Below are 17,876 nucleotides of genomic sequence, written 5' to 3' on the forward strand. Positions count from 1 at the left end.
CTTAGATTATTTTATCCATGCATGTTGACTGCCATTCAGCCCCTTGGAGAAGTACCAGTTCATCGAGACCAATGTTGATGTTTCGACCACTTGATGTCTCGATCCCATGTATCGAGAGATCTATCTCTCAAACTCTGCTTATGTCTCGAACTGGATTGTTGTATCGAGATATCCTATCTCTCGAACTCTGCTTATGTCTCGAGACTTAGTTGATGTCTCGCAGACCCTTATTCCTCCAGTGTTGTCCCGTGCCTTCTTCTGATCTGTCTATAAGATTACAACACGAGACTTCTAAGATGTTCACACAAGTTTACCTTAAGCTTAAATATTTTCCGAGTTGATTTCAAGTTACCCGGTTGTATTTTCACTCTTAGTTTACTTGTCGAACTTACATATAAATTCCTATCTTTCGAGACTTAGGGGATTATAGATTACATTTGGTATCATCAAAACCTATGACAATATGTTCCTAACAAATATTGGAACCAAAAATCTCAAGTGTCACATAAATTGGGACATAGTCACCAGAAGTAAGTCAGAGGGAGGACTAGGTCTCCGCAAACTGGATAAGATGAACGAAGCTTTCTTGGCGAAACTTGGGTGGAGGCTAATGCAAAATGAAAACAATTTATGGGCACAGGTACTAAAAGCAAAGTACTCTGCACACTTGCCAGATTATGCTACATGGAGGCCGAAGGTAAACATGTCTTTAGTATGGAAAGGGATCTTAAAAATAATCCCGATCCTGCAAGGAGGTAAAGCAAAACTGGTGCGTAATGGATATAACACGATGTTTTGGAATGATAAATGGATTGGCCATACTCCTCTCATTGAGAAAGCAACTACAATAGTTAATCTACTAGACCGGTACAGGTCAGTCGCCTCGTATTGGGACAGTAACATAGGCTGGAAATTTGATCAACTACAGCATCTCCTTCCGGAACCAGTACTGGACGAATTGGCAGCGATCCTAATAAGCGAGGATCAAGAGATGGAAGATCTGACCATATGGAGGCACGGTAACACGGAGGGTTTTTCCGTTAGCTCAGCGTACGATCTGGCTTCCAACTGCCCTACTTCGACTGAAGCCACAAAGTGGAATGCCTTATGGAAGCTGAAACTCCCTAGCCAAGTTAAAACCTTACCTTTTTGTGGTTAACCCGACATGAAAGGCTGATGACGAATAGTATGAGGGTAAGAAGGGGATTAACGCAGGATGGCAATTGCTGGTTATGTAGAGAAATGGCAGAAGACATTAACCACTGGCGAGCTGTCGTAGGCTCCCAAATTAAACCTTAAAAACGTAGTAGTGAGAGTAAGGATCGTTCCCACGAGGAGTAACTAGTTTGATTTATGAGTTCAAATTAAAGAGAGAGGGTTCGGTATGAAATTAACATTCAAAATAAGTAAATGAATAAATAAATAAATAAGAATAGAAAAGATGATAATCAAGCCAAAGTTTACGAAAGAAATCAATTGAACCTTCAATACTTGGTCTATGAAAACATTCACCACTGGATTTTAGTAACTGATCATAGATTCACAGTTAATTCATAACAATTGAACATTCATTGTGGGATTAATTCCCGATTTTCCTTAGTCATAGGTAATCAAACACAAGCGGTATCAACTACCCCTAACTACCAAATAACACAAGACAAGCACTTATATTTAATTTGATAGCAACATTAAAATTAGAAAATCAACGAAACTAAATAACATAAACACATGCGGTTATGTTTAATTTAGATTAATATTCTTCCTATGATTAAATTAACACTAAGCCGTGATAAAATTAATCATAGTTGCTACACAGATTAGAAAACCAATTGAACGAATCGTAACTAATCTAGCAATAAACTGTTCAAGAAATTAAACTAGTAGGCCTCCTAACAATTAACTGGAACAGTCATATAAAATAAAACAAATGAAAGCACAGGAGAATATCAATTACTCAAATGAAAATGAATTCAACATTAAGAACAAATTCAATCTCACAGTACAGAATGATCCAAGGTTCATGTAATCTTGACCAAGTTTAGAGTAAATTAACCACACATGACCATGGAGTGAACGCTGGGAAAGGGGGAAAATTGCAGAAATTCGTAGACAAACTAGAAAACTTTTTTTATGCCTTGAAAGAAAAAACCTACTGCTATTTATACAACTCAAGCTCAACAAAAATCCCTTCACCTTAGGAATTAACTTCACCAAAAAACACTCTGCTCCTCTCAAAATTCAACCCAACTGATTTTCCGTCACAATGACCTAACGTCACTCCGGGCTGCGACCTTGTAATTCGTGCTCTCCACCGTAATTTGCGTTGCCGTTCGTCGACAAAGTAAATTGCTGCTGCCGCATGCTTTGTACGTACTGAAGAAACAAAAGGAATGCTAACATTTTATTTGTTTGTCATTAATCATTATGCTAAGAATTGGGCCACACAACTCATGGACTCAAATAATACTTAAACCATAATAAAGAATTGGGCTACAAATTGTTGGGCTCAAACTTAAATTATTAACTAGACTAGATAAAACATTTATTTAGCATATTGATTAATAAACTCTAAAAATAAATAATTATTATATAATAATAAATAATTAATACAAAAATATTATAAAGATGTACATGAAATAAAGATATAAAATATGTCTATCAAATTCCCCCACACTAAAACACTTGCTTGTCCCTAAGCAAAAAAATTATTTGCTAAATAAATTAAAATGAAATTCCCAAAACGCATAACACATCATGAACAATAATCTGAAGCACCCTGCAATTAATAAGTTAGCACCCGAGTTCAAAATATGGAGAGAACTAAATAAGTAAGCCCTCACAGGAATATCACTCATAACGCTCAAGTGTTTGATGGATATAAATTTCACTCAAGTTCATTCCTATAAAATTGCTCTACCATAGGCTTGCATATCTTCTCAATCACCACTACAAGAGCCATGCATGACACAAATCATAAGGACTTTTCATAGCTTGTAATGGGGTTAGGGCTAAGGTAGGGAATATTTAGGAAAGTAGCTCAAAAAGCTTTCAAACTAGAGGAGCAAGTAAATACAAATAATACAACGCACTCAATTCCCATTCAAAAACACTCTCCGAGTGATACTTCAAAACTACTATCATTTTCAAAAACAAATAATTCTTCCTCAATATCACAAGAACTTTCCCATACTCTATTTATTCAATAGTAACTCAAACTCAAAACTAATTGATGATTCTTTCTCATTTTCCCATAAATTTCCAGGAACATTTTTTCATTTCAAACATATATTCCTCATTTTTTCATTCATTTTTCAATCCTTCATACCTTTTTTTTTGAAATCATGAACTGCCTTCACTTTCTTTGTTTGTTTGTTTTTTTTTTTTTTGAACAAGAATTGCCTTCACTTTCTTTATAAAGACAAAAATAATTGGCAACAAAGATACAACCCACCTCACTCTCAATCTTATTAACAAAAGCAAGTGATCTCCCCCACACTTATTCTTCACAACCCATGTAGATTACATAAGGAATTTAAAATTTGCTCAACTAGTTATTCAGCTGGGTCAAGGCATTAATTTATGGTAATAAAGGCTTGTAATGTGGTTTGAAATAAAGAAAAGAATGGCCACAAAGCTCAAAGTGGGTTAACAAAGGAAAATAAATCATAGGGAAAACCGATTATTTAGCTAGTGAGGCTCAAAATCAAATAATGGCCTTAATCACACTTGAATCATGCATGGTCAAATTAGCTTTAACAGAGAATCAAGGCAAGTTCTAGAGAAACAAAATTATGGAAGAAATCACACAATAGAAAGAAAATAAGACCGAAGTGTCAGTCAATGGCTCAAANGTACTCAAAAATGATTTATTAATTTTTTCATCTTTATTCTTATTAGATGCAATTTCATCGAATTTAACAACCTTCAAAGAATCAACAAAAATTGCAAAATTATCATCACTATGAGATTTTATTGTATCATAAATATTAAAATTCAACAAGTCTACCATTAGACTCCATAGTAAGCATACCACTATGAATATCAATTTTAGTTTTTGCAGTTTTTAAGAATGGCCTTCCTAACAAAATATGAGAAATTTTATTATTATTTTCCATATCAAACACATAAAAATCAGCAGGAAAAACCAAATTATTAACTTCAACAAGCAAATCCTCAATCACACCCCTAGGATAAGTAGTAGATCCATCAGCCAATTGAATTACTACTCAAGTTTTCTTAAGGGGCCAAGATTTAAAGAAGTATAAACAGAATATGGCATGACATTGATAGAAGCTCCTAAATCTAACATGGCTTTTTCAAGTTTCACACCACTTATCATGCATGGAATAGTAAACATACCTGGATCTTTACACTTTTCAGGAAGCTTGTTTTAACTAGCCAAACAAACATTTTCTTGCACTTTCACTTCCTCAACTTTTCCTTCATTTTGTTTCTTTTTTATAGTGCATAACTCTTTCAGAAACTTTGCATAACGAGGTACTTTTTTAATAGAATCTAACAATGAATTATTACCCTCACATTCACGAAATGTCTCATATAAATCATTATTTGACTTTGTTTTTCTTGTTTCTAAAAGAGCTTGAGGAAATGGGGGTACTGGTTTGTAATCTGAAAAAGAGGAAAACTTACCTTGAGACTTCTCGTTATTGTTGGCAATGTCCCCCACACTTGTTTCATTTTCCGAATCAACATTCCTTTCCAGCGACATACCTCTCACACTAATTGCACTTACATTCTCTTTAGGATTAACGACTGTTTGAGATGGTAAGTTTCTAGAGTTTTGTGTCTCCAACCTGTTGACTGCAGTGGCCAGTTGACCCACCTGTTTTTCCAAGTTCTGAATACTAGCCCTTGTTTCTTGAATACTTGACCTTGTCTCTTGTTGGAATTGTTGTGTTTCTTGTTGGAACTGTAAATTATTAGTAGCAAGAGACTTAACAATATCTTCAAGATTCATACCTGAGCTAGAGCTTTGGGCCGGTTGTTGTCTTGTAGGAAATGGTGGTCTATACTGCTGAAAATTAGAACGGTTCTGAACAACCTGGTTCCCTTGTGAGTTTCCATAACTAAGGTTCGGGTGATCCCTCCAACCAGGATTATATGTATTAGAAAATGGATCATACTTACCTTGAGGTTGTCCAGGAAAACCTCCAGCCATGTTGACATGTTCAATAGGTTCTTCTTGAAGAGTTGGGCAAGCATCAGTTTGGTGCCCAACTACCGAGCAAATTCCACAAGCCTTCACAGTTTGCATATTTCCTACAGCTAATTGACGAACAAGAGTAGTTAAACCAGCCACTTGTTGTTCAAGATTAGAAATACTTACCTCATTCACAGTACAGAATGATCCAAGGTTCATGTAATCTTGACCAAGTTTAGAGTAAATTAACCACACATGACCATGGAGTGAACGCTGGGAAAGGGGGAAAATTGCAAAAATTCGTAGACAAACTAGAAAACTTTTTTTATGCCTTGAAAGAAAAAACCTACTACTATTTATACAACTCAAGCTCAACAAAAATCCCTTCACCTGAGGAATTAACTTCACCAAAAAACACTCTGCTCCTCTCAAAATTCAACCCAACACTCTGCGACCTTGTAATCCGTGCTCTCCACCGTAATTTGCATTGCCGTTCGTCGACAAAGTAAATTGCTGCCGCCGCATGCTCTGTACGTACTGAAGAAACAAAAGGAATGCTAACATTTTATTTGTTTGTCATTAATCATTATGCTAAGAATTGGGCCACACAACTCATGGACTCAAATAATACTTAAACCATAATAAAGAATTGGGCTACAAATTGTTGGGCTCAAACTTAAAATTATTAACTAGACTAGATAAAACATTTATTTAGCATATTGATTAATAAACTCTAAAAATAAATAATTATTATATAATAATAAATAATTAATACAAAAATATTATAAAGATGTACATGAAATAAAGATATAAAATATGTCTATCAACCACGTATTGCGAAGGTGTCCAGCTGCGGAAGCAATTTGGTCAAGAATACTACCTACATTTCATGCAAGGACAAGGGACCTTCCCTTCAGAGAATGGTTTGACTGGGGCATCTATAACAAAGGTAGTCATAATAGACCTGAGAACGATAACATTACATTTGGGTTAGCAAGCTAGTGGGTGTGGAAATGGAGAAATGAGGTAATATTTAACAACTCCTACCACCCTCTCAATTCTAAGATTTCCTTGCTAAAATCGCAAGTGCAAGAGATTGTCACAGCTTTTGCATAAGGAAAGAACTACCAGCATTCAATCCACTCATACAGGTGGATTGAGTTGATATGGGCCAAACCGGGAGAAGGATATGTTAAAATCAACTTTGATGGTGTAGTGAACACACTTTCAGGAAAAGCATCACGTGGAGGTCTCGTCAGAGACAACAATGGGCTATGGAGAGGAGGATTTATGTTTGGCATTGGCTCATGTACACCTTTACAAGCAGAAGCGTGGGCTTTATTGAAAAGTATCCAGCTAGCAAATTATATGGGATACAAAAGAGTCATCTTCGAAGGAGATTCACACGAGCTGACCAACCTAATGAATAAGGGATCAACAACGAGTGGCATTGTTTGCAACATTATTGGTGCATGCAAAAGAGAACTGAGGTGGTTCAATGAGTGGAAAGTTGTGGTGATTCCTCGTGAAATAAACACATCAGCCGACTCTTTGGCCAGGACTGCAATGTCGCTTCCGAAAGGTCTCCAGATCCTTATGAATCCCCCAGAAAGTATTTTTAGTTTACTAGAGTCAGATGCAGATGGCATACCTGCATGGCACCTTATGTGTGATCTTAGTTAAATCAGCTGTATACACTCTCGGGGTTCCCCCTTCAATTGAATAAAAAAAAAAGTAATACGTTCATATTGTTGCACTGTCTAATTTCTTAGTTAATTTATTAACTCCGTCGTTGTTTTAGCTCAGAATAATGCACACATCTACCACTAACATTGCACATGCACGTTCATTACACTTCTTTCGGAACACGATCATTACGTTACTTGCTCAGTAAAATGCACACTCCGTAAACCTTCCATGTTAGAACCACTAAATACTAACTATTCAATGTTGGTTCTTAGGGTGCTTATTCACTCTTCGTACAAACATAATACTGCAAAGTCCATTTTATTTATTTATTTATTAACTTAGTTTCTCTTGTTACAAACGTGATATGCAACCAAACAAACTATGTCCCCATTTACGTTTCACGAAACGCACACAGCTTCACTAACGTTTGCACACGCATGTGATAGGAGCCATGTTAATAATTAAAAGGACAGAATAATAGTTGGTACTATGCACCTACCTATCTCAGTAATTGCAAACACATTCATGAAATTTTAAAACGTTTCAATCAAGTTGCAAAATATTCAAAGGAGTACGGTTTATGCATACGAACGAAGTTCAATCCCTATGAATTATTAAATTAAATGTGCTTGGTCTGTGCGAGTTTAACTCTCAATTTGCGCTTCTGCTTCTGCATACAAATGCACACACCTTAACTACAAAAGAGATTCAAGAATTGGATCCTCTCTCTAAGGTTTTTCCAAGAATGGTGGTTGTCGTCATTCCCGGTCTTGATCGTCGTTGCCATTAACATTTCCATTGGTCTGTATTCTCTCTCGGTTTTCTTCCTAATTTCTAAGTTTCCCACATGTATGCATATGTTTATTAGCACGTCTTCCGTGTGCAGGAACATGTATGCATATGCTTAAAGATGGGTCCTTTCTTGTTTTTAAGTTATTTTTATGTGATTTATTTTTGTATATACGTGATGATCTAGCATTGAATCAGTTACTCGGACTTTGATGAAATGGTGGAGAAATGGCTTAGCATTCAAGTTATTGTTTTTACTATTCAAAGAAAAACAAAAACAAACCAACAAAAAAATAAAAAATATAAACATATGCATCGATTGAATTGAAGTTTGAGGAATTACCGGAATTAGAAATGGTGAAACGATAACTTTTGCATCCTTTTCCCCTGAAAATTGAAGTACACGCCCAAACAATTCAGCACAAACAATTAAAAAAAATATTTAGCAAACAATAGAAAAGGAAAATAAAAAATGATTCATAATTCAATGATTAATATTAATAATGTTAGCAGTAAAAATGAAAAATGAAAAAGGAAACAAAATTAACTTACGAGGAAAAGTAGAAAACAGAACGAAATTAACTTACCAGGAAATGGACTAATAATAATAAGGTTACTAATAAAAAGAAAAATCTTAACAAAATTTCCATTTCGTGCTTTCCCGTCCAACCACTTCTGTCCAAACAATAGAAAATGAAAATTTATTGAGGAAACAATAGAAAAGGAAATAAAAAAAAAGGGTCCATAATTTAATGATTAATACTAACAATATTAACAATAAAAAAGAAAAAAAATGCAAAAGAAAACATAATTTAATAGTCACACATAGAATAATTATAGAATAAAATCTCTATTCTATTTAGTCATACCTTATATAGCCTAAACTACTACACATCATTCCCGTCATTTCCTTTAACAACAACAACAACAACAACAACAACAACAACAACAACAACAATAATAATAATAATAATAATAATAATAATAATTTGGTTACCTTAATTACTTTACTTTCTATATTTTTGTAATATCGTATCAACCATTTGGACATATAATTAAAAATATTGAATCTATACTATATATAAAAGTAAAAATCTTCCTATTTCATTTTCCCGCCCAAACTTTTGTAGTCAATTAAATAAATATTTTATTAGTCAAATAATTAATAAAGCTTATTTAGTAAGAAAATGTAAAATCGAAACGAACTAATATCTATTAATTGGTAATATATTGTTTTTATATTCACATATCAATACTATTAATAAAAATAAAATCATCCCCTCAACTTCCCCACACAAACTAATATTACTAATTAATTGGTAAAAAAATTAATAAAATTTATTTGGTAACAAAATTTTATTTACCAAATTCTGAGAATAATTAAACCATTATAATTGTGAGAATAATGGAAACAAATTCTGCAATAATAAATATATAAGAAAATTCCTTGAAAATTATGAGTAATTTTATAAGAAAAAATAATTTACTAATTATTATTTACACAAATAATAATATTTCGAATACTTAGCTATACTTCTATATCTATACTACTATTAATAAAAATAAAATCATCCTTTGTAAAATTTCAGCCCAAACAATAGTAAAGATAAAATGGAAAAGAAAATTCATTTTACAAATTTTTGAAAATATAAAAAGATCCTAATAGAAAAGGAAACGGAAATTAGGCAAATTGAAAAAGTAAAAGGATATTACTAATTAAATGAAAATTGATTGAAAATTATTTAAAAACTTTTTTAAAAAAATAATTACACTTTCCTTTTGAAAACTTTAAGTTATTTAAACTTTAAAAAATTAATTAAACATGGGTTGTTATATTTTTTTATAATAATTACAATTAATTCATTCAAATATGAAGGAGGAAGAAAAACTAAATGCGATACAATGAAAATGAATATATTTAAGGTATAAAAATATAATTGCACATATATTACTGTAATTGACTAATAATAATTGTCTAATAATTATTATAGTAATTAAGCTAAACATTGGTCATATTACATAATATAATATAATTAAATTATTTTCCATTTTTCTCATATTTATTTTAGTAATAACATAATTACAAACGTCATATTACATATCAATATTTTATGATAATTGAAAACAAACAAGTCATATATTATTCAATTAATTGTGTAATACTTTTGCACTAATCTTATAATCAACTAAATGTATAAGTTCAATATTAGAATTTTTATAATTTTATCTTTATTTTTAATATCTAAATATATAATAAAAAATAAATTGTGCTATATAATATTCAATGTCATCGCACGGATAATTGGACAATTATTTGCTCTAATTCAAGCTAGGAAAACATCAGAAAACATAATCAATCCAACCAATTTCATTAATTGCGCTATATAATATTTGATGTTACAATTTATATAATTGTATATCGATCCAAATATTCTTAAAATATTATAACAAATTCATTCCGTGTAACGCACGAGCGAAAATACTAGTATATATAATAGTTTACCATGATTAGGATCCCTTAATATATGGAAGTTATTATATTTAATTATTTCTATTTTCATAGATCATAATCAAATTACAATTCCATCCTTTTGAATTATTTTGGTCCTAATGTAATTGATATTTTAATATCAATCCTAACCATTCATTCCATTTTTATAGATGGATGAGATGTGATCTCATGATCTCATCTAATAGGGTGGTCTCATAGGATCCAACCCCTATATATATATATATATATATATATATATATATATATATATATATAAGGATCAAGTGCACATGCTACTTCAGGTGTGAAAATGTGGTTAACCATGATCAATGACTCTCTTAAAAGAAATCTATACGAAATAATGTGCACTTGAAAGCTCAAAACCATGCACTTGAAGGTACAAAAATGTGAACTTCAAGGCAAAAATTTTGCACTCAAAGGCAAATAGATGTGTAATTGATGCAATTTATGGTGCCAAAAAGGGAGGTTAGTCAACTTAAGTGTTATTAAATCAATTACCCATACAAATCCTTTGTAAATCTCACAAATTTCATTAGAAAGTTAATTATATGTTCTTGAAAAGAATGCACAAGATATACAAATACTGTCCAAAATTGTGCACTTGAAGGCAAAAAAAATGCACTTGAAGGCTTAAAAGTGTGCACTGAAATGCTAAAAACATGGACTAGAAGGAAAAAAAAAAGGTTCACTTGAATGCTAAGTACGTATTTTGTTTTGTACACAATAGTAAGACACATATACACTTGTAGGTATTAAATTGAGCACTTGAAGGCATAAAGAGGATCACTAGAAGGCAAGGGAGAAAAAAAAACACACTAAAAGGGAAAATTCGAAGGAAATTAATTATGCACTCTTAGAAAGAAAAACATGCGCTTGAAGGCTTACAAAATGTGCACTTGAAGGCTAAAAGCATGCACTAGAAGGAAAAAAAAAAGTTCAATGGAATGCTAAGTATTTTTTTTAACACAATAATAAGACACACATATAGTTGTAGGCATGCAATTGAGCACTTGAAAGCATAAAGGGGATCACCAGAAGGCAAAGGAAAAAAAAGGACACTAACGATGTTGATCCACTACTTTCAAGACTTGCATAATTGGTCCACAACTATAACTTTTTTTTAGCTTAAATGGTCCTTCGAGTCGAATCTTCGGTCATTTTCAATCGGAATCAAAATTTCACCCTTTATAATAGGGGCAAACTTGTCTTTTCTTTAAACACCAGCAATGACCTCAAAGTAGACAATAATGGTGATAGTGGGGAATGAAAAATAGAGCGACGCCAACTTGCATGGATTCTGATGACATTTTCTGATACAATAAAAACCTTCTTCCCCATGGAAGCTTCAACGGATGCTAATTCTTTCCTATGTCGTTCCATAGCTTCACGCAAATCATTCCAAGATCCTACCATTCTGCTTCGCAACCACCCAACATCTCAGCATCATAGCCCCCTGGCTGCTAGCCATAGAGAAACAGAAAACCTTTTCACCTGAGTTGTCGCAACTCAGTGGGGTTCGATGCTTCTAAGCACCATAAATATCACCATAGACTAGCAGTATGGAATGCTGACATAGACGTTGTCGCAGCCGTTGGTGGTGAGAGGCCGGGTATCTCCAAGAACAGAATGATGCTTACTTATGCAATTCACCGCTCTCGCCATTGTATTAGTAGTTGTTCGGTGGACAAAACCTTTTTTTAAATATTCATAGAGGGACCCCTTCAGTCCAACAACGCACCTTGGATTCGTGCTTGGACAGAACCATCACCGGAGACAGCCATAGCCACCGCTGATCCCACCCAACACTAAACCACAATGCTACCTTTTATACTCGCTGTTATCCAAGTGTTAGAACATAATATTAATATATGTGGCTCAAATTCATGAAGACCAACATATTGTTGTCACATTGCGCCACATCACCCATCCACTCCTCCACATGCGCACGTTCTCCAACTTCAGCTCTTCTTCTTAAAATTGTCGCAACTTTCGTTGTTTAGAGTGTATAAATAGGACTTTGTAATCATTTCTTATGCACTCACAACCATTCATACATCATTAATTTGATTTCATTCTATTTGCTTCCTTTTACTCTCACGTGTATATATATATATATATATATATATATATATATATATATATATATTTTTTTTTTTTTTTTTTNGAAGGTACAAAAATGTGAACTTCAAGGCAAAAATTTTGCACTCAAAGGCAAATAGATGTGTAATTGATGCAATTTATGGTGCCAAAAAGGGAGGTTAGTCAACTTAAGTGTTATTAAATCAATTACCCATACAAATCCTTTGTAAATCTCACAAATTTCATTAGAAAGTTAATTATATGTTCTTGAAAAGAATGCACAAGATATACAAATACTGTCCAAAATTGTGCACTTGAAGGCAAAAAAAATGCACTTGAAGGCTTAAAAGTGTGCACTGAAATGCTAAAAACATGGACTAGAAGGAAAAAAAAAAGGTTCACTTGAATGCTAAGTACGTATTTTGTTTTGTACACAATAGTAAGACACATATACACTTGTAGGTATTAAATTGAGCACTTGAAGGCATAAAGAGGATCACTAGAAGGCAAGGGAGAAAAAAAAACACACTAAAAGGGAAAATTCGAAGGAAATTAATTATGCACTCTTAGAAAGAAAAACATGCGCTTGAAGGCTTACAAAATGTGCACTTGAAGGCTAAAAGCATGCACTAGAAGGAAAAAAAAAAGTTCAATGGAATGCTAAGTATTTTTTTTAACACAATAATAAGACACACATATAGTTGTAGGCATGCAATTGAGCACTTGAAAGCATAAAGGGGATCACCAGAAGGCAAAGGAAAAAAAAGGACACTAACGATGTTGATCCACTACTTTCAAGACTTGCATAATTGGTCCACAACTATAACTTTTTTTTAGCTTAAATGGTCCTTCGAGTCGAATCTTCGGTCATTTTCAATCGGAATCAAAATTTCACCCTTTATAATAGGGGCAAACTTGTCTTTTCTTTAAACACCAGCAATGACCTCAAAGTAGACAATAATGGTGATAGTGGGGAATGAAAAATAGAGCGACGCCAACTTGCATGGATTCTGATGACATTTTCTGATACAATAAAAACCTTCTTCCCCATGGAAGCTTCAACGGATGCTAATTCTTTCCTATGTCGTTCCATAGCTTCACGCAAATCATTCCAAGATCCTACCATTCTGCTTCGCAACCACCCAACATCTCAGCATCATAGCCCCCTGGCTGCTAGCCATAGAGAAACAGAAAACCTTTTCACCTGAGTTGTCGCAACTCAGTGGGGTTCGATGCTTCTAAGCACCATAAATATCACCATAGACTAGCAGTATGGAATGCTGACATAGACGTTGTCGCAGCCGTTGGTGGTGAGAGGCCGGGTATCTCCAAGAACAGAATGATGCTTACTTATGCAATTCACCGCTCTCGCCATTGTATTAGTAGTTGTTCGGTGGACAAAACCTTTTTTTAAATATTCATAGAGGGACCCCTTCAGTCCAACAACGCACCTTGGATTCGTGCTTGGACAGAACCATCACCGGAGACAGCCATAGCCACCGCTGATCCCACCCAACACTAAACCACAATGCTACCTTTTATACTCGCTGTTATCCAAGTGTTAGAACATAATATTAATATATGTGGCTCAAATTCATGAAGACCAACATATTGTTGTCACATTGCGCCACATCACCCATCCACTCCTCCACATGCGCACGTTCTCCAACTTCAGCTCTTCTTCTTAAAATTGTCGCAACTTTCGTTGTTTAGAGTGTATAAATAGGACTTTGTAATCATTTCTTATGCACTCACAACCATTCATACATCATTAATTTGATTTCATTCTATTTGCTTCCTTTTACTCTCACGTGTATATATATATATATATATATATATATATATATATATATATATATTTTTTTTTTTTTTTGTTATACTCTTTTTTGAGTTTAATATATATATTTTTTATATTACCCAATTTAGTAATTTCCTTATTTTGTCATTCCTATTATTTCCCTATTATTTAACTTCTATAATTCTCAATTTTCAATTATTCGCTTCCGCATTATTCCGATATATTCCTAACAAGTGGTATCAGAGCGGTTTAATTGAGAATTATTTCCAACGATGTCGACTGTTGCCAAGTTCGATATCAGGAAGTTTGACGGGAAATTTAGCTTTTCTATCTGAAAGGTTCAGATGGAAGCCGTTCTGACCCAGAACAGTTTGAAGAAAGAACTAGCTTGAAAGAAGAAGAAATTGGCTACAATAACACATGAAGATTGGGAAGATTTGGATGACAAGGCACGCTCAACCATTCAATTGTGTCTATCTAAATCGGTTCTACGTGAGTTGGTAGGTGAGACGATTGCGTCAGGTTTATGGTCCGAGCTGGATTCGCGCTACATGGACAAATCTCTGGCGAACATGCTGCGCCTGAAGGAGCGGCTGTATACAATCCGTATGATGGAAGGTACTTCAATTCAATCTCACTTGGATGAATTCAATTCTATTTTATTGAACTTGGAAAATATTGATGTCATAATTGAAGATGAGGATCGTGCTGTTTTATTGCTTGTTTCTCTGCCTAAATCATACAAGCATTTCAAAGAAATTATGCTGTATGGTAGTACTCTTGATGTCCTAACTTTCGACAGTGTTAAGTCGAACCTATTGTCCAAAGAAAAGTTTGACTTAGAAACTAAGTCTGAGGACAAAGGTGAAGACTTGACTGTTATGGGTCATTCAGTTGAAACAGAGAGTAGCAATAAGAAATCTAGGTCCAAGTCCAAAGGAAGTAAGTCCAACAAATCCTATAAGTACTGCAAGAAGGATGGTCATGATGTGACTAATGCTTCAAGTTGAAGAACAAGCAAGAGAGAGAAAAGAAGTCCGTTGAAGCTAGTGTTGTTGAAAGTGATTCAGAAGGCAATGTTATGTTATCTGTTAGCTCTGGTGACAAACGGAACGAAACTGAGTGGATTCTGGACTCTAGTTATACATTCCACATGTGTCCTCACAAAGACTGGTTCGTCTCGCTGGAACCGGTTGATGGTGGAGTTGTCTTGATGGGTAATGATACCCAATGCAAAGTTAGTGGAATTGGAAGTGTCTAGGCCTAATTATTGTCTTGGTCTAATTATTATCTTGGTCTGGTCATGAACAGTGGTAGAATAGAAGAGTCTAACAAACTTATAATTTGTATAAGGTGGAGATAAAAGCTTGTGTAAGAAATAAATATTTGAGAAAATTAGGGGCGAAAGCTGAAAATTTGAGAATGGGAAAATTGTAATTTTTGCCCCTTCATAATATGTCAATTATCAATGTCATCCCTGAATTATTAATGGTATAAATGTTGCCGCTCAATTTTTAAAAATGGTACATATATTGCCCCTCCTGTACCAAAGAAGGGGCAATATTTACACCACGAGAGGGGCAATATATGTACCATTTTTGAAAATTGAGGGGCAACATTTACACCACTAATAATTCAGGGGTGACATTGACAATTGGCATATTATGGAGGGAAAAATGACAAAATCAACTAAAACCTATTAACTAACTAAAGAAGTAATATCAGAACTAAAGCTAGCTACTTAGAGCAAGCCCAAACGTTAAAAATAAATGTCATATTTCGCTAACAAATAGGGACAACGGAGGAAGGGAGGGGGATACTTGCAAAATTACTTTAAAAACAAAAAAAACAAAAATGACTGTTGTCGTTGCTATTAGAGAATCCATGAAATGGAGCTTTTGTGAAGACATGAAATTTAAAAAAAAAAATCATTCATATACAAAATGTAAAAGATAATTAGAAGTTGTCAAATGCATATATAGAAGGCTAAATTTCGATTTTAGAATCAATATGCAAAATAAATAATTAACCAAAATGAACAAAAGATAGACTAACTATAAAAGCAAAAAAAGTCTAAAGTTGAAAACTCCAATTGAATCATAAACATATAGTACAACCACAAGCGAAAAAAAAAAACATATAGCACAATCAAAAGAAAAAATGATTTCAAAATTTGTTAAGTTCATATAAAAAGCAAGATATATACCTTGTATTATACTAGTTGATGACAATGAAGGAATGAGGTGAAGAACAACTAGTCAACTTCCGATGAGAGTTGTAATAATATAGGAGATAATAGAGGAGATTTAGAAGGAGATAATAGAGGAGATTTAGAGGCTATGTATTAACGGAGAAAGCTATAGGTAGATTAGGGATGTGAAGTTTTTAGTTTCGGCCTCTCAAATATGAATCTTCTAGGTTAAATCCTAAACAACAATGGAGGAAGAGAAAAGCAATTGTCTACCAACAATGTTGTGTTGGGTTTTGACATGAGTGGTAGTAATATATAGGAGATTACGACGGATGATTTGAGGATAATTATTTGTAACATAGGCCACTATAGAAGAGATTATTGGTGGATTTGGGCCACTATGGAAGAGATTATTGGTGGATTTGGGAGGTGGGTTATTACGTCGGAATTCGAACTCGCAAATTTTTTATTCTGTTAATTTAGAATAGTATTAGTATTTTCGCTCGTATATATCACGGAATGAATTTGTTATAATATTTTAAGAATATATATTTGGATCGAAATATAATTATATAAATTATAACATTGAATATTTCATAGCAGAATTGATGAAATTGGTTGGAGATATATTCCTTGAAGTGCTGCATCTCCTCTTTCTCCCTCTCCGCGGCGACTCTGGCGTCTTTCTCCCGCGTCGCCGCGACTCGGGCGTCTCTCTACCGTGCCGCCGCGTCGAGAGCTTCTCGCTTGTTCCCCTCCGCCACGTGTTGCACCTCCTCTTTCTCCCTCGCCGCGGCGACTCTGGCGTCTTTCTCCCGCGCCGCGGCGACGCGGGCGTCATGAGCTTCTCGCTTGTTCACCTCCGGGACGTGCTGCATCTCCTCTTTCTTCCGCGTCGCCGCGTCTTTCTCCCGTATCGCGGATGCGCCGCGTCTTTCTCCCGTATCGCGGCGACTCGGGCATCTTTCTCCCGCCCCACAGCGTCTTGAGCTTCCCGCTTGTGCATCTCCGCGTTGTACTGCATCTCCTCTCTCTCCCGCATCGCCGCGTCTCTCTCCCGCGCCGCCGCGTCTCTCTCCCGCATCACCGCTTCTTTCTGCACCGGATCACAACCCGCCACCCTCTCCGCCTATCCAAAATTAACACAATAATTTGAATGAAAAGCAAATAAAACAAGTCCAATCTTTGTGTTTCTATAAGTTGAGAAGTATATATGAACAGATAGTACAATGCAATAGAGTCTTTAATAAAAGAAAAAGGAAACTAAACCTGTTCTTGTACGATGACTGTGGTCTTCTCCCTCCCACCCTTGGCTGAGGCTGTAGCACAATCCATCTTCTCCTCCCTAGTTGCTTGCATTTTGCTAATTGTATATTTTCTTCTAAACCTCTTTGCTTTTGTGTTTTTCAGATTTCCTACTAAAACTAGAGATTGTCTTTGGCGAGTTTAAATAGGTAGCTACGAAATGTAAGATGTCGTATTGGTTGAATCAATCTGTTTCTTTTTTATAAAATAAAATAGTGAATGCTATCTAATTAATGATTGAAATGAGCAGAGCAATGCCACGTTGATTGTAATGGGTAGGCGTGGAGCCTCCTAAACGTTCCTTATCTTATATACATATATATTGTTTTGCATGCCACGGTTGTATGGAGAT

At 34.5% G+C, this 17,876-nt stretch overlaps 2 protein-coding genes across 2 annotated transcripts; both read right to left on the minus strand.

Annotated features, from left to right (window-relative positions):
• Nucleotides 1-4,390: 4,390 nt before the first annotated feature.
• On the minus strand, nt 4,391-5,380 carry LOC116005832. Its single transcript, XM_031246070.1, has one exon. The coding sequence runs from the start codon at nt 5,378-5,380 to the stop codon at nt 4,391-4,393; it is 990 nt and encodes a 329-aa protein (XP_031101930.1).
• Nucleotides 5,381-16,770: 11,390 nt separating this feature from the next.
• Nucleotides 16,771-17,564, minus strand: LOC116005618 (18 kDa seed maturation protein-like). The gene is made up of 2 exons (XM_031245860.1): nt 17,489-17,564; nt 16,771-17,348 (listed from the first exon to the last, which is right to left on the minus strand). The coding sequence occupies exons 1-2, from the start codon at nt 17,552-17,554 to the stop codon at nt 17,076-17,078; spliced, it is 339 nt and encodes a 112-aa protein (XP_031101720.1). The 5' UTR covers nt 17,555-17,564; the 3' UTR covers nt 16,771-17,075.
• Nucleotides 17,565-17,876: the final 312 nt, after the last annotated feature.

Source organism: Ipomoea triloba, chromosome 15 (genome assembly GCF_003576645.1).
Source record: "Ipomoea triloba cultivar NCNSP0323 chromosome 15, ASM357664v1".
In the NCBI taxonomy this organism is placed as follows: Eukaryota; Viridiplantae; Streptophyta; class Magnoliopsida; order Solanales; family Convolvulaceae; genus Ipomoea; species Ipomoea triloba.

Coding starts and splice junctions, on each gene's coding strand:
- LOC116005832 (XM_031246070.1), bottom strand. CDS start 5,380: ATGAACCTTGGATCATTCTGTACTGTGAATGAGGTAAGTATTTCTAAT.
- LOC116005618 (XM_031245860.1), bottom strand. CDS start 17,554: ATGGATTGTGCTACAGCCTCAGCCAAGGGTGGGAGGGAGAAGACCACA. Junction 17,349..17,488: donor CAGTCATCGTACAAGAACAG/GTTTAGTTTCCT, acceptor AATTTTGGATAG/GCGGAGAGGGTGGCGGGTTG.